A 16,194-nucleotide genomic window follows, 5' to 3' on the forward strand; every position below is an offset into this window, starting at 1 on the left:
TGATATTTTACCAGTGTTTTCCACTGCATGATGGCATCTAGCGAAGGTTAAGGCAGAACAGGTCCCTCTGTAATGTTGTGACTGCATTTTACTTACTGAAGAAGAAAAGATAACTGACAATTAAGTATTTGGGATGTCACAGAAAGAACATGTGCAACTAATCAATGGTATCCTTTGGGAACATGATTTTATAAAGCTGATAAGGGAGAAAAATCGGGATTTTGTGATTTGTGTTACATGATGATAATTGCACCTTTTCAATAAAAAAGACATTTCTCCTCGAGTAAACATTGAGCTTGCAGGAGATGCTGGTAGAAATGCTATTGTTTTTCTGCCCCATTCAGGCAATTTTCTTGTAAATGTGTTTGTAGACCAGGAGATTTTTTTCCCCCATTCTTTTAGAATGATGTTTCTGAAGGAATATCTGGTCTGTTTTAAGTAAAGTCCTGTATTATCCTGGAAGCAAGTAACACTATAAAGAATAATGATGATGATTTTTTGCTTCTTACAAGGTAGTTTCCAGGTTTTAATGCTTAGCAGAGTTGGATGCAGTAATAACAGTCTATTACATAGTGTATGACACACTTGTTACAGTTCTTTATTGAACCCCATTTCCCATGTGCATCTTGATAATAATGTGATTTTTAGTCTACATTACTCCCAAGTGATAAATTGCATGGAAATTTCTTTGATGCCGTCTTCTGCTAATTCTATAGCTTCTCCCATCCGCAAGTTTATCAAAGAGCAACTAAAAGACATTCAGAGCTTGATAGACAATGGGACATTATGAAATAAATTTCATAAATTTATTTTTTAATTGGTGTTCAATTTGCCAACATATAGCATAACACCCAGTGCTCATCCTGTCAAGTGCCCACCTCAGTGCCCGCCACCCAGTCACCCCCACCCCCCACCCACCTCCCCTTCCACCACCCCTAGTTCGTTTCCTAGAGTTAGGAGTCTCTCATGTTCTGTCCCCCTTTCTGATATTTCCCACTCATTTTTCTCCTTTCCCCTTTATTCCCTTTCACTATTTTTTATATTTCCCAAATGAATGAGACCATATAATGTTTGTCCTTCTCTGAATGACTTATTTCACTCAGCATAATACCCTCCAGTTCCATCCACGTTGAAGCAAATGGTGGGTATTTGTCGTTTCTAATGGCTGAGGAATATTCCATTGTATACATAAACCACATCTTCTTTATCCATTCATCTTTCGATGGACACTGAGGCTCCTTCCACAGTTTCAGAGCCCAGACTTTTATAGAAGCTCTTGCAATGCAGGCATTTCCTATACATGGGCCACTTTTGCTTGTTTTTGTATGTTTGTTTGTTTGTTGTTTTTTGCATTGGCTTCAATTAGAGATAGACACTGTCTGCTGGTTTGGATAGTCCTTTCTTTCTGTTCCAGCAGCTTTGAAAATCTCCACCCTACTAAAAAAATTTTAGTTAACCAAAGAACCATACTCCTTGGCCCTGCAACACCTCATTCCATGCTCTCTACCTGCTATTGGGTGATCTCTTATGGAAACGATGTTGAATCTTTTATTCATTTTCATTGCTCATTAGTAGGCCTTTCTGCACTTATTCTTTTTTTTTTTTTTTTCTTTGGGAGCTAGCTAATACCGCATTAAGTGGAGCAAGAGGATTGCTCAGCTCATTTTATAAACCTTCTGGAAGCAACACTTCTTGTTGAACTACCCCTGAGACCTAGAGTACTTGTATGTAAATAGCTACTCTTCTTTTATTTACATTGGATAGTTAATTCTGCCTCTTGTCGTATTTGACTCAGTGCATATCCTTGTAAATTTTAATTTAATGGGATTTATTTCCAGTTTTTTTTCTAACTTGTATTCATTTTGAATTCTCATCTTTTAACTGCATAAATTAGTTGCCCAGCGATGTGTCAGATCCAGTGTCAGAACTCTACCATCGGAGTTATTAGTTAATGGACCCATCAATGCATTGCATTTCAAAATGCTCCTCTCCTAACTAATGTAAAGTACTAGTGCCTCTTCGGCTGGACTCTAACCCAGCATTGATAGAGTTTAAATAATATTTTCCTCCATGTTTTGCTAATTTTGAGAACCATCAGCACTACAGATTGTTAAATTGTAGAATTTCCTATGGAACACACAGAAGCCATGAATATGATCTACTTTCTAAATTCAGTGCTGAAGTAGATTTTGATCTACCCAAAAGAATCCTAGTAGCCTCACTGCCAAATATTTGCCACCACAGCCCAGAGCTGAAAGCATCAATGAATTCCAATCGCAAGGCAGCACACACGCCAGTGGGGTTGTAATTGACAACAGGGTAGAAAACTAGAACAAGAAGGCCAGCGTGCCCTTTGGGGAGCTGGCACACAGCACAGGCCCAGCAGCGAGGGCTGTAGGCACCGGGCCAAATGAAGAGTGTGCCTAGCAGCCTCACTGCCACAGGGAGCTAAAAACAGGTGTCCTTGGCTGGGCTGTCAGGGGCCTGTGAACCCCCTGCCGCTGTCAGTACAAATATATATGTATGCATATTTTTCAGCAAGTGAGATTCTCAGCTTTTATCCCTTTTTCAAAGGGATCCATGAATCATAGAGGGTTAAGAAGTCCTGTTTGCTAGATAGACAATCATCCAAACTTCCAAAACCTGCAAAAATAGGTTATTGGGGATTGATACAATGAAGAGATTGTAAGGAAACAGTGAACATTTATTGAATGCTAATTGTGTTCCAGAGACTCTTGAGGCCATCATCTTATCCTCACGCTAACCCTGAGATAGGTGAAGAGGGTGTTGGAACCCAGGTGTGGCTCTAAACCTCCATACTTCCTACCACACCATCCTGCCTCTCTAAAAAATAGAAATAAGTAACCATTGAAGACTAATAAAAAAATCATGGTAAGCAAGCTAAAATGGAGAAATATGGTTTGATATTCAAAATGTAATTTATATATTTGTATATATTTATTTATATTTATGTATATAAATTTTATTTATTATATGTTTAAATATATTTATTTACCTATTGAATACAGTTGGGTATTTAGACTAGACTGGGGTCCCAAGAAGGTGGAGTGGCCCAGGTACAGCTTTAAGAAGGAAGGATCTTTGGGGCACCTGGGTGGCTCAGTCGCCTGCCTTCAGCTTAGGTCACAGTCCCAGGGTTCTGGGATTGAGCCCTGCCTCAGGCTCCCTGCTCAGTGTGTGTTGGGGGGAGGTGTCTGCTTCTCCCTCTCCTTCTGCTGCTCCTCCTGCTTGTGCTTTCTCTCACAAATACATAAATAGAAATCTTAAAAACGAAAAAAGAAAAAAAAAAAGGAGGAGGGCTCTTCTTGAGTGAAAGCTTTTCAAGAAACAGAAGAAGATGTAAATGAAACAGTCATGAGTCCCCACATTACTGTTGGCTCTCTCAGGGAGTGAGATCATGTGTGTATGAATGGAAAGATTTTGTTAAACTAATTTAATTTCTCTTGTCCATCTCTGTACTAGTCGATGATTGTCACTCCACTTGTATATATTATGTTACATTAGGTAAATTCTATCATTACACTCTATCTCTGTTTGAACTTAAGTATTAATCATTTTCTTACAAACCTTCTTAGCAGACTTTAGGAAATCCTACCACCACATAACTGAATACTTAATTAACCCCCCAACACTACTTTCTTTATACCTGTAAATCCTGAAATCTATACTGGTGACTGTTTTATGAAAAATATTATTTGAGAATTTTCAGGTAACATTTAACAAAAATGCTCACAGGTTTCTGGAGTTTTCTATATTTCTTTTTTCTTTGCCAGTATATCTTACCTAAAAAAAAAGTGATCATCTATGTGGAGTACTCTATTTGGGGAGGCTGAACAGGATTAATTCCCATCCTGGTGTTGTAGTGTAAACAGCTTTTTGCCTGTCTTTTGTCATTAATGATCATGCTGTAGATGTAGCCAGTGCATTGTAAGCCAATCTGTCAAGGCAAATAAACAATTCACCTTGTTAAAATTCCCTAAATCTTGCATTAATAAAACCAAACTAACCCCCTGAACACTCAAGAGATGTCTTCCTCCATACTGCAGTGATGGATGACATGTCTAAAGATCCTGGAAATTAAGTAGTTCAGGTCATTAAAAGTGTCCCACACTTGTTATTGATTTAATTTATTTTAAAAGGTGGGGGTGGAGATAAGAGTGTTACCACCAACCCCCCCCCCCATTTTTTTTTAATCTGAAAGCTACCACTTGTACACATAATTAAAACTATTGCCTAGGTGAACAGCTCTGTGTTTGTTACCATATTAAGCTTTATTATTCAAATAGGTATTGTATCATTCTCTTAAACAGATATGTAGAAACATGGAGATAATCGCTATAACTTACTTTATGGCAAAAATTCCTTGGAGTTTCATATATATAATGATTCTTACAACCTTTGAGTTCTGGGCACTGAAATAATGACCTTATGGGCACCCTCAAAATTTCCCCAAGTAGATGAAAATTGAGATGGAGGTCAGTGGAAATAGTGATGAAAGCATGCCTCTGGGAAGAGGAGGGCTTTTTAAATTTTATTTTATGCATTTTTTTGTTTTCCTACTTCTGCTTACTTTCTTACTTCCTCAGTGGGTACAATCGGCTATGTAAGAATAGGAAGAGACCAAGGCAGGGCTGCTGGCTTTCCAGATGACTCCTCTCCAGGAATTGAACAGCAGTAGAAATGCTGGCATAATGTAGGGGTCAGCCTGCATTGCTCATTCCATTCCTATATCCTGAACTGGGTAACTGTTTTAAAACTCTACTAGAAATAGAAAATAATTTACACTCAGCATGTAAATTATGACTAAAAGCCATAGGTTATATAGAATTACATATTTCAAAATATACATAATTTGACCTTTTGTCATTTGTGCCTTATGCATCACATGACATAGCTGCTCTTGATCAGCCGTGTGAGTGATACTTCACCATCCCATCTCATTGTTCTTTAAACAACATGTGGGAGGAGGAGAACTAAGGTAAATGATAAAAATGACCTTTGAAAATAATTCTTACTTCCAGAAAGTATTGTACAATCTTTGATTTTTTTTCCCATGGTCTTTGTTAAAAAAAGGGGGGGGGAGTGGGAGGTTAGGGGCAACTGTTTAGTCAGTTCACATACCGTGGCCCTCTTTTTTAAAAGATAAATACCCAGGAAAATGCACTCTCTCATTCTCCATTAGATTTCCCCTTGCACTTGCGTAATTTGGATAGCTGAGAACTGACATGGTTATGCCATTATGCCAGCTCTTTAGCAGAGCTCCCTAAATGGAAGAACCCGTATAGATTTTTTTTTTTTTAGTATATACGCTGATTTACACTTAGTGATAAAGTTGTTACTGACCCTTTAAATGGAGCTGTCCAAATAGCAATAAATGTCATTTGATCCTTGTGCCGAAAGAAGTGATAGCTGAGTGGTCTTGGCTAAATCTTCTAGTTCAAAAAACCATGTGTAGTATTTTGTAAACAGTAGTGGGCTCTTTACATGCACAAACACACACACACACACACACACACACACGCATGCATGCACACAGCCCAGACCATTTTATCACCCAGTAAGGAAAATTTGAGGTACATATCTTAGCAGTATTATTGATGTCCCCAGGTTTTTAAAATACCAGAACCTCCATGAAGACAAGAACTCTATCTGGTGGCCCCCTCGCGTGTCTGACTGTCTTACCCCCTCATCAGCATCTGACATGTAGTAGATGCTCCATAAATGCTGGTTGGGAGTATTTGCTGACAATAAAGAGCGTGCTTGTCTCCTGAGTTCTTGGTGGGTGAAATGGAGACCACCATCCCCTATACAGATTATGAAGAATGATGCTGGTAAGAACTTAGATGAATGGTCCTGACTTTTTGAAGTTTTTGCTTTGATTATTGATTGCCTGATAAATTTCACTTTCTAAGTTCTGTTTTCTCCTTTCACAGGCTGTCATTTTGGAAAATGAAGAACTTCCCAAACTGTTCCTTGATTTCCTAAATGTGCGACACTTGCCCTCTCTACCGAAGGCAGAGAGTTGTGGGTAAGAATTGTTGTTCACCTATTGGATGTGTATTTGAAGCCACTCTACAGTCACTTGTTGGCCTAACCAGTAACCCCAGTGGCACTGGAAGGGCCAGCCCGGCCATGCCCGTTCTCTCTGCTGGGACAGCACTTACTCGCCCCCTGCCTGTAGTCAAAGGAATTCCTCTGTAGTCCTCATTCCTGTTTTGTGGCCAAATGACTAAGGCTCAGTAACTCAGGTTTAGACTTAAGGAATTGACTTTTTGAATTACGCTGCTCCACAAAGTGATGTTACCTGATGGGAATTATGGCTCTAGATAGCCTGTTGAGGGACTAATATATGTATTGGTGGTTACTTGAGCAAAGTCTGTGTCCCCATGCATCTACAGTCACATAATCTGGAAGCTGTGAATGACCTTGGAGATGGTTTTACCCAACTCCCTTATTGTAGATTTGAACAAACCGAAACACAGGAACTAAGTGTTTTTACCAAAATCTCTTGCCTTGTAGCTAGCAGAGCCCAGGTCTTCCCAAATGAACTCTCTCTCCCTGCTTCCTCCTACCTCTCCCACAGGACCTGATAATGTGGGGCTGTAGATCTCAGTCCCTGTCTACCAAGAAACCAGACATTTGATATCATCAGCAATTGGGAAATGTTCTTCTGAAGAATGACCTTTGAAACATGCCACTTGCCCAGCCCTGGGCACCTGACTGGTGTAGAGCTAGCCTCTGAAGGCAATCAGTAATCCTCCTGACATATTAAATCTATTTACAGAGAGACACACCATCATAAAGTCTCTGCAAGCCCATGCAGAGAAAAGGGTTTTGTTCATCCTCTTGCTGCCTCCAGACCTGTCCAAAGGACACATACCAACTACCAGAGGTTCAGGTGGACCACACCCAAGTCATGTTAAAGCCCAGCCACCTGCTGGATGAGAGGCTGCAGATACCAGCCCCCCTCACTGGCAGTATTTGAACAAGGCCACTTCCCACTCACCCCAGAGCGAGAATTATATGCACTGTGCTCTCCAAATAATAGGCATTGTCAGCGTGTCCTGTTCTGACTTGAGCACGTTTGCTAGGAGGGTAGGCTTTATACAGAGATGTTTTTAAGAAGAGATTTGAGGAATGACAGAGTGAAATCTTTTCGCCATTACATAAGCCCGAAAGCAAAATCCTAGGTTTATAAGTATCTTCAGAAAATTGAAATTCAGGAATATGGTGGTCTTATGACTCTTTAGAGTGAGGCATGGGTCATGCCGTGACTCTGTCAAGATACTTGTCTTTTAAATATTTCCCAGTTCAGGGCAGCCCAGGTGGCTCAGTGGTTTAGCACCGCCTTCAGCCCAGGGCGTGATCCTGGAGTCTCAGGATCGAGTTCCGTGTCAGAGTCCCGAGATCGAGTCCCACGTCGGGCTCCCTGCATGGAGCCTGCTTCTCCCTCTGCCTGTGTCTCTGCCTCTCTCTCTCTCTTTGTGTCTCATGAATAAATAAAATCTTAAAAAATAATAATAATTAATAAATAAATAAATATTCCCAATTCAGAGCTCTAAGAATACTGGCTATTTTTCCCTTGGTTTGCAGCAACATTCACCCAACTTACATGGTCTTTTTCTTCTTCTTTTGAAAAAAATTCTAGATCTTTTGATGAACCAGAATCTGAAGAATCAAGGTAAGAACTAATACTAACAGATCAAGAGTTACATAAAACCAGGAATAGGACAGTGGTTTTGTTAAGTGTGTAATGCCCGTGGTGTCAGTGTATCAAGTCACGATCTTCTAGAAAGTATTTGTTAGGAAGTTAATTTTAAGATTCTAAATATTTGCTAGGAAGTTAGAGAAGTAACCAGTTGTATCTAGGAGTGAAGGGGTAAGAGCCCTACTTTGTTTTGTGCAAGTAATATGAATACTATTTTATCAATAATTGTGCTTTGAGATTTCAAAACAAAACAAAACAAAACCCAGCCCTTTTCAGCAACGATTTATTGTATAGGTGGTATATCTGCTTCAAATTCCACAAAGAAATGTTTAGAAGGTGCGGGCAGTGCTGGTCTCTTCCCTGTAACTCTGCTCGCTATTATTCACCCACACGGTTTGATACATAAACCTTGAGATGTCCCCACACAGCAGTTTGATCCCCTCAAAGCTAGTTTGTAGTGTTTTCTGTTTACCGTCGTCCCCTGATGCTGACATGCCTGTTCTTGACCTTTCCAGCAAACTGTCCCACCAGCCGGTTCTGCTGTTCCTCAGGGACCCATACGTCTTGCCTGCAGCCAGCGGTAATCAAACCTGTCATCTGCTAACAGCTCTTTACTGATCTGACCCTGCACCACATAAACCACGTTTTTAATACAGGTCTAACAGAGTGACATTGGTCCAGGGCTTAATAATCTGCCAATAAACCAGTGCTCTTGCTGTAAGAGACATTCGGAATTTTAATTGGGGCAGGACTTGCAGCACGAAATGTAATTTTTCTTTCTACCTTACCAGGCAATTTTGAATTAGAGTAATAAGAAGGAAAAATATTTATTGTCTTTCCTTTTCTTTTCTTCTTCTTCTTTTTTTTTTTTTTCTCTTTTTTTTTGGAGGTAGTGTATTTTGATCTGTGCTTGTTTTTTTTTATCCAGATGCTAAGGTTTGATTCCAAGGCTCTGGTCCTTTTTTTCAAATGCTTTTTTCCCTAAAAGCAACATACGTGTATTACATATATATTTTACTTCCATTTAGATTATAGCACCTTAGATGGTTGAGTGTGCATTTTTAGAAATTGAGTACTTAAATATAATGAATTTATGCATGAATGTAATCAATATTTTAGCCTGGCTCTGTCCTTTGTACCAAGAAATTTAAGTTCCTCAGAGTCCTCAAAATATTCTGGTATACACCCCTTCATAAGTACATTCCCAGACATTATATCATTTAAATTTTTTAAAAGCCTTTGGGTGCCTGGGTGGCTCAGTCGGTTAAGCATCTGTATTCTGCTCAGATCATCATCCTGGGTCCTGGGATCGAACCTCTCACTGAGCTTCCTGCTCAGTGGGGAGCCTGCTTTTCCCTCTCCCTCTCCCCACTCATGCTCTCTCTTTCTCGCTCACTCTCTCTCTCTCAAATAAATAAATAAAATCTTTAAAAAAAATTTTAACAGCCTCACAAAATAAGCAGGACAAAGATCATCATTGGCTAAGCAGAATTGGGGCCCAGGGAGGTCCCTGACTTGCCTCGTGTCACACGGCTGATGGGGAGACCCCTCGGTGCCTAATTTCTCCTTGTGAGCTCTTTACGTAGAGCATTCAGCTCTTGTTTCTGGGAGTAACTAAATAGCATAGCGACTCAATAGCAGTAGATAAATTATCCGTTGAAACCATTCCTACATTCTGACAGTAAAACCTTATCACCAGTAAGAGAGAGGGGACTGTTCTGTAGCAGCAGCATGTATACTGAGATCAGTGACTGAGCTGGTGGTGCGAGCAAGGCCCGTGCGCATGCAGCCCGGCTCTGTTGCAGGACCATTCCTAGCCCCTGATCCAGCAGAGCTGCCCTTGCTATATACGAATATGGTCTCGTAGTATTTTTCCTATAAAATCCTTTCAGTGAGGAATAATTGTTTCTGTAACATTTGCTTCCTATGTTTTTTTTTTTTTTTAAGATTATTTATCTATTTATTCATGAGAGACACAGAGAGAGGCAAAGACACAGGTAGAGGGAGAAGCAGGCTCCATGCAGGGAGCCCGACGTGGGACTCAATCCTGGGACTCCAGGATCACACCCTGGGCAGAAGGCAGGCGCTCAACCACTGAGCCACCCAGGCATCCCTGCTTCCTATGTTTTAAAAAAGCACATTATCGGGGTGCCTGGATGGCTCAGTCAGGTAAGTGTCTGCCTTTGACTCAGGTCATGATCTTGGTTCTCCCTCTCCCTCTGCTGTTTCCCCTGTTTGTGCTTTTTTTTTTCTCTCTCTCTCTCTCACTCTCTCTCTCTCTGTCAAATAAATAAAATCTTTTTCAAAAATACATATTAGTTGATATTAGGTTAACAAACTGTTACAGTTAGTAGACACGCATAACGTCATCTAGGCTAGATGAAATAGGCAATGTTTTATAGGGTATTCTTTTTGTCTTTTGAACATGGTTCCACAAGTATTTTTTCCAGGTATTTTTTTATGGTCAGAAATTTGATGCATTTGGTTGAAATTCCTGTGCATGTGTGTTATTTAAGCCTTGTAACAAAATGTTGAGAGGATACTCTTCCAGAGGATACTGAGTATGGAAATACTTTCACAGATGAACTGACACCCACAAAAGCAGACGCATGTCTATCTTTAAAATCTTGACCTTCACTCTCCTCTTATAAAATGCTAATAACCAGACATTCTTCTCTGAGCATATGCTTTTTGGGCTTTGTTTTGATTTCTCTGGGGAATTCAGAACAGCTCGTGCTGTGGTCCCCAGCATCTGCCCCATGGCTACCCTCTATGGCTATCTTTCATCAGCTTTCATCAGAGCTCCCATCAGCTTTGGCCACTGTTGACCACTTTCTCCCCTTCCCTACATGGTCTCCCCTGGGTTTTTTCACCTTCCTACTTTTCTTCCCATCCCTGGAAGCCCACCAGCCAGCTGTCATAGGCCCTCTTGTCTTCTCCCTTGCTTTCTTTTGAATGATCTCCTTGCTTATGATCTTAATCACCTTGTGTATACAGCTGCGACACAGTCCTCTTTCCATCCCCACCCTCTCTGTGAGCTTTGACTCTTACCAGGCTCCTACAGCCCTCAGTGCTCTAGGCCTGGCTCCTGTTTCTAAGAGGACCCCCTCACACACTCTGCTGTAGCCACCCTGAGTTCTTTCTGTGCCTCAAAGGTCTTCACTTTGTTCCCCCTTAGGGCACTGCTGCTTCCCCCCACCAACCCCCGCCAAGCCCTCTTCTTGTCCCCACACAGTACTGGCTCTGAACCTTCCAGATGCAACTAGAGAGAGCCTTTGCTTACTCTGTTCTCAAGAGCCAGTTAAGACTACCCCCCCCCCCATCACATTGCCTTTCATTTTATTTAAGGTTCACAGCAAATGTTTACCAAAATAAATGAAAACCAACAAAAATGACCACAAAACCTATCCTAAGTCACATTCCTTGTCATCCCCTCTCTATGGGAAACAAAGGCCAAGGTAATTTTCAAGCAGTAATGGACATTGAATTAAAACATATGGATGACGAAGCCTAAACCCAAAGGGCAGAATGGAATGGAACAGTTGAAAAAAAATAATGACTTCTGATAAACTCCTCATTGGTCCTCTTGGTGGACCTTGTTATAAAGCACCTCTGTTCCATTCACTTTGATCAGAGTCCCCTGCTTGCTTCCTTTACACTAGTGATCATATACTTTTTTCCTTTTTCTCTCTCTCTCTGTTGTGCTCACCTGTTGACTCTCCAGCCTCCAGCACCTGCTCAGCACTTGCTGGACCATAAGCTCAGCGCCTTGGCTTGTGTTCCTCCCTCTGCCAGGAATGCCCTCCTCCCAGATACCCTCCTGGTGGGGCCTCTGTGTCCTCATTCACACCCTACTTGTGCACAGAGGTCTTTCCTCTCCTTCCTGTTCCCTCACTGGCAAACCCTGTTCCCTGCTTCAGTTTTCCCCCTTGCTTTTATTTATTTTTTAAAAGACTTATGTATTTATTTGAGAAAGGGAGAGAGTACATACTCAAGTGAGGTCAAGGGCAGAGGGAGAGGAAGAGAGACAGCATCTCAAGCAGACCCTGTGCTGAGTGTGGAACCTAACGTAGGGCTCAGTCTCATGACCCTCAGATCATGACCCGAGCAGAAACCAAGTAATTAGCAGTATTTTCCTTTTTTTGTCCTTTTTCCTGAACTGGCTTACTTAAATCTATTTAAGCTGAATATGCTGATGAATATACTGTGAATATGCTGTAATTTCACTGACTTTCTTTTTTTTTTAATTTCACTGACTTTCAAATAGACTTTTATATTTTGTGTGGCAAAGGATAAATGCCCATATGCTAATGCATGTTGGTGTGTTCTATCTGGGCATCTAACTGAAAACTGATCAATATCTGCATTGATGGCCCTTGGTGTCAATACACTTCTGTGGGGGAGAACTACTTTGAGAATTAAAATGAACTTAGCAAAATCTTTGCTTTTGGTTCGGTTCAAAATATGTAGGTTTAAATCCTATTACAGATTATTAAAGATGTATTTCATGGAAAATTAGGTTATTTCATGCTGAATTAAAGCAAACATTAAGAAATCAAGTATCATCACCCAAAAGTAATTGAACTGCTCGTGTACTAGAGATATTTCTAAAGCATATTTAGTTGGTGTATTCATTTGCTTGTCTCCCTGGCTAGCGTGGAAGTTCCATGGTGGGGTCAGGGCCTGTTACTTACATACATTCCCAGTTACCAGACCATATTTGGTCCACGATGGTAACCAGTACTGACTGTGTGCCCAGCTCAGGTTCACATGCTTTGTTTTCACTCACCAGTCTTTATAGAAACCTTTCAGGCAGGTTCTGTTAAGAAATCCCTCACTCATCACATGGAACCCACCACCACTTTGAACTAGTCCCCGCATACTCTGAACGGCAGCCAGAGCCATCTTTGCCAAACATGATTCAATACTGTGTGACTCTGCTTAAAATCCTTCAGGAGTTCTCATTGCTTTTTCAGATAAAGCCAGAATTCCTGGACTTAAATTAGCTTTCCTGCCCTTGAGCCTCCTCCTTCTCTGCCTCTGTTTTTTCCCCTGGCCTCCATTTCAGTCTTTGAACCTGATCCGCTCCTCCAGGAACCTTTCCACCCTCCCTTGCAAGTGGTTTTACATAGTAGGTACTCTATAGCAGGTCGGTTAATAACAGAACGTACTAGTGTCTGTCTGAAAGTATTGGACCAACTAATTTCCTTATGTAATAACTATATTTATTTAAAGGGATGGAGCTTCCACATAAATTCTGGACATAATTATAGGCAGACTGAAGCTGAGAAATTGAACCTCTGGGCTGTGTGATGGATGGGTTCCCCCGTGCAAGTTATCTGTTCATATTTTACCCGCTCTGATAACTGGGATGTGGCCCAGCCTACTCACACACTCTCGCTTTCCTTCGTATCTCGTCTAAAAATGTGGCTGATTTTTCATGTTCGACAGGATGGTTTTTGTCAGAAATTTGCCCTTTTAAGTTAGGAAGACGGCCCCCATTCCTGCTGCTCCCTGGAAGCTCGCGTAACCGAGCGATCATCCTTGAGACAACTTGGACTAAACGCTGCTGTAAACCACAATGGAAAAACTGCAGCCAAGTATTCCCAGTAGAAATCTTGGAATTCCTTCAAGTATATTGAGATTTTGTTAGAAATTGAATTGCCAGTGTAATCCATCTTCCTTGTGAGAAAACATTCAGATAAAGAGCTGGGGCCCAGCAGCATTAACCATTAGAACATCCCTTAAATCAATAAGCTACAAATCTGGCCGTGCATTCCTGCAGAGTCTGGGTGCGCGCTAAAGTGGCTTTAGGCCGGAGCAAATGACAGCGCGTCCTGAGGAGCGCGGAGCGGCTGCACCCCCGCGACCGACGCGGATGCCTGAGTTCCTGTGGGCCTCGCTTGCTCACTTCTGCAAAATGCAGTTGTGTTTTATGGAGGTGCGTAAGACAAGCCGTGTTCCTTTTGTTTTTCAGATTTTCCAAATGTGGTTATCGAAGGCGTCCTCCATGGGATATTTTACCCTCATCTCCAGCCCAGGTAGAGATTCTACGTGGCCAGAGGAAGCTGAAGCAGGTTTCACGGAATCGATACCTACCAAATTAACCTAAACTCCATGACATAACAGCTCTAGCTAGTGGTAAAATTCACAGTCCCAGCTTAATTCAGGGCAGGGACATTTCCATTAGAATGGTGCTTTTAAAAATAGAAACTGAACCAGGGCGGTGCTGAGGTTAAGGCCGAGGTTTGAGAAGTAGAAGGTAGCTGCCAATTTTGCAACTGGTGAAAAGGAGGCTGTAGGAGATCCCTGGGAGCAGCGGGCGTGACAAAACAGAAGTTACCCTCTGCCTCCTTTGCACCATCTGCTAATTGGATGTTATTCTTATCCTGAATCACACTGAGACTGATCTACTTTGGTAGCTTGGTTTTTTGTTTTGTTTTGTTTTGTTTTTTGTTCAGATTTTATGAGACACTAATCTTTGCATCATGAGATTTCTCTCGGTCAATGATAGATTCGTTCTCAAGTGCCGGCATTATGAGAGCATCACAGAAACACACTGTGCTGAATGTGAGGACGGAACTAAACTGGAAATTAAACTATGCTGACAATGCTAGGGCATTTTTAAAAATCTGGTCATTTCTCTTCACACTGCAGTGGAGTTGCGTCATACCTAGGGATGAGCTTCTAGTGTCAGAACATAAGATAAAAGGCAGTAAGGAGATTCTTCTTGACAGCCCTTTCAGAAGGCGCCATACTGGAAATGTGTGCATCCAACACAACCACTTTCCCTCCAGTGTTGGAAGAAAGGACTGTTTCTTCCATTGAAGACCACTTGACGTTGTTGCTGTTTGTTTATGGCAATTTTGTATAAAACCATATACCTTTCAACACTAGAATCACACTTCGTCCTGCAAGATGCTTGCCTTCTGAGACACAGATGTGAACTGACTGTGCCTGAGGAGCCACTACAGTGGTAGCACCTGGATTCCTCAAGGTCCTCTGACCCTTATCAGGGTTTACTCATTCATTAAATTGGTGGAATTTTCATGGGATTTATTGTTATTTTCTTTACTGTTTCCTTTTTTGCTGACCTCCTAGGTGGAATTAATGTAAGTTCAATGAATGATCTCTAACTCCATTGTACATCTCACAGACATTCATATTTTGAGTAGTAAAGGACAAAAGCATATATGCAAACTTCATGTATGTGCTGTATTTGGGCATTTCATTGAAGACTAATTAATAGGTAGCCTATTTATGGTTATTAATTTTACTAAGCTTTTGTGTGGGATAAAAATGTTTGGATTCAAAACAGATAACTAAATCATGGTTTTTGGTTAGGTTTAAAGCCTGCTGCAGACTTTGAGAGATACATTTATGATAGATGTGTTACTTCGAGCTGAAAACGGGTGAGGACTATGTAATCAAATGTCATGAACCAAAAATAACTGAATATTCACGTGGTAGAGATATTTTTTAAATGTTTTGTTGTTAGCTATTTTTGAGTTAAATAAAAACAAAGGACAAGACATATTTGAATTTGTCTTTTAGGATTTTACCGGAAACGCAAATTGTGTCCTGTCTCTTTATACACACGCACACAGCTTCTCACATACTTCATAGGCACTTATTTCTACTCTGAGTGTTAAATTACCTCACCTTTAAGCTAACAGGTGCTCGTTAAAATAGGTAATGATTTACAAAGATGGTAAGAATTTTTTTTTTTTTAATATAAGAACCAAGCATTTTGGGTGTCACACTACTCAAGAAATCCCTTCTAAGAATTTTTTTTTTTAGAGATGACTTTTATTTTTTATTTAGTAATTTTTAATACATAATTTCATATCCTGTTTCAAGTCCAGTAGAGGAAATAGAAGCCATGGTAAGTATTTTAAGTAGAATGGAATAGTAAGAATAGTAAGCTCGCAGAATCTTTTGGAAGGATGAGGAGAGTGACCTCCTTAGTAGGGAATCCAGGAATGACTTCCAGAATCCTCCAGCAACATCTAGCTCCCACCCATCAGGGGAGCTGCAGCCTTTGCCTTGAGTAGGAATTCATGAAGTCAGGAGGCCACTCTTGAAGCTGCTAGGGTAAATATCACCACTGCAGCTGCAATCCAGGTACCAGCAAGTGAGATTGGGAAGTCACTGTTACCACCATAACTGCCTCATAGCCGCACCCAGGAAGCGGGGGCCCTGGGCCCTGGAACAGCGTCCAGTTGCCACCACCTACACCACAATTGCCTCTCAATGCCCATGGCCTGGCTTGCCCACAGCTATGGCCCCAAGCAGCAGGAGACGGTAGTCACCCATTTCCACCTCACACTCCATCTCATGAAAGCACATGCCAGAACCTTATTATCGATCCCCAGCTTCAGGGGAGTCTGGCAGGAGTTGGAACTTTCTGGTCACTGCAGTTCAGGAACAGACATTGGAAAGATGATACTATATTTCCACGGTTG

General features: G+C 41.2%; 1 protein-coding gene and 1 long non-coding RNA gene across 12 annotated transcripts in view; one reads left to right on the forward strand and one right to left on the reverse strand.

Annotated features, from left to right (window-relative positions):
* Positions 1–15,261, forward strand: part of SNX24 (sorting nexin 24) — a 159,794-nt gene extending 144,533 nt beyond the window's left edge. For both annotated transcript variants that reach the window (XM_077911423.1, XM_077911422.1), the window contains exons 4-7: positions 5,955–6,049; positions 7,670–7,702; positions 8,245–8,309; positions 13,707–15,261. In XM_077911423.1, coding sequence (XP_077767549.1) covers positions 5,955–6,049; positions 7,670–7,702; positions 8,245–8,309; positions 13,707–13,774 — 261 coding nt within the window. In that variant the 3' untranslated portion in view covers positions 13,775–15,261. The remainder of the gene's footprint in view (positions 1–5,954; positions 6,050–7,669; positions 7,703–8,244; positions 8,310–13,706) is intronic.
* LOC144321999 (uncharacterized) overlaps positions 1–16,194 on the reverse strand; it is a 34,116-nt gene that overhangs the window by 15,628 nt on the left and 2,294 nt on the right. For all 10 annotated transcript variants that reach the window (XR_013387544.1, XR_013387546.1, XR_013387549.1 and 7 more), the window contains exon 2: positions 3,805–3,958. This is a non-coding gene — a long non-coding RNA (uncharacterized LOC144321999). The remainder of the gene's footprint in view (positions 1–3,804; positions 3,959–16,194) is intronic.

This window comes from Canis aureus, chromosome 10, assembly GCF_053574225.1.
Source record: "Canis aureus isolate CA01 chromosome 10, VMU_Caureus_v.1.0, whole genome shotgun sequence".
NCBI lineage: Eukaryota > Metazoa > Chordata > Mammalia > Carnivora > Canidae > Canis > Canis aureus.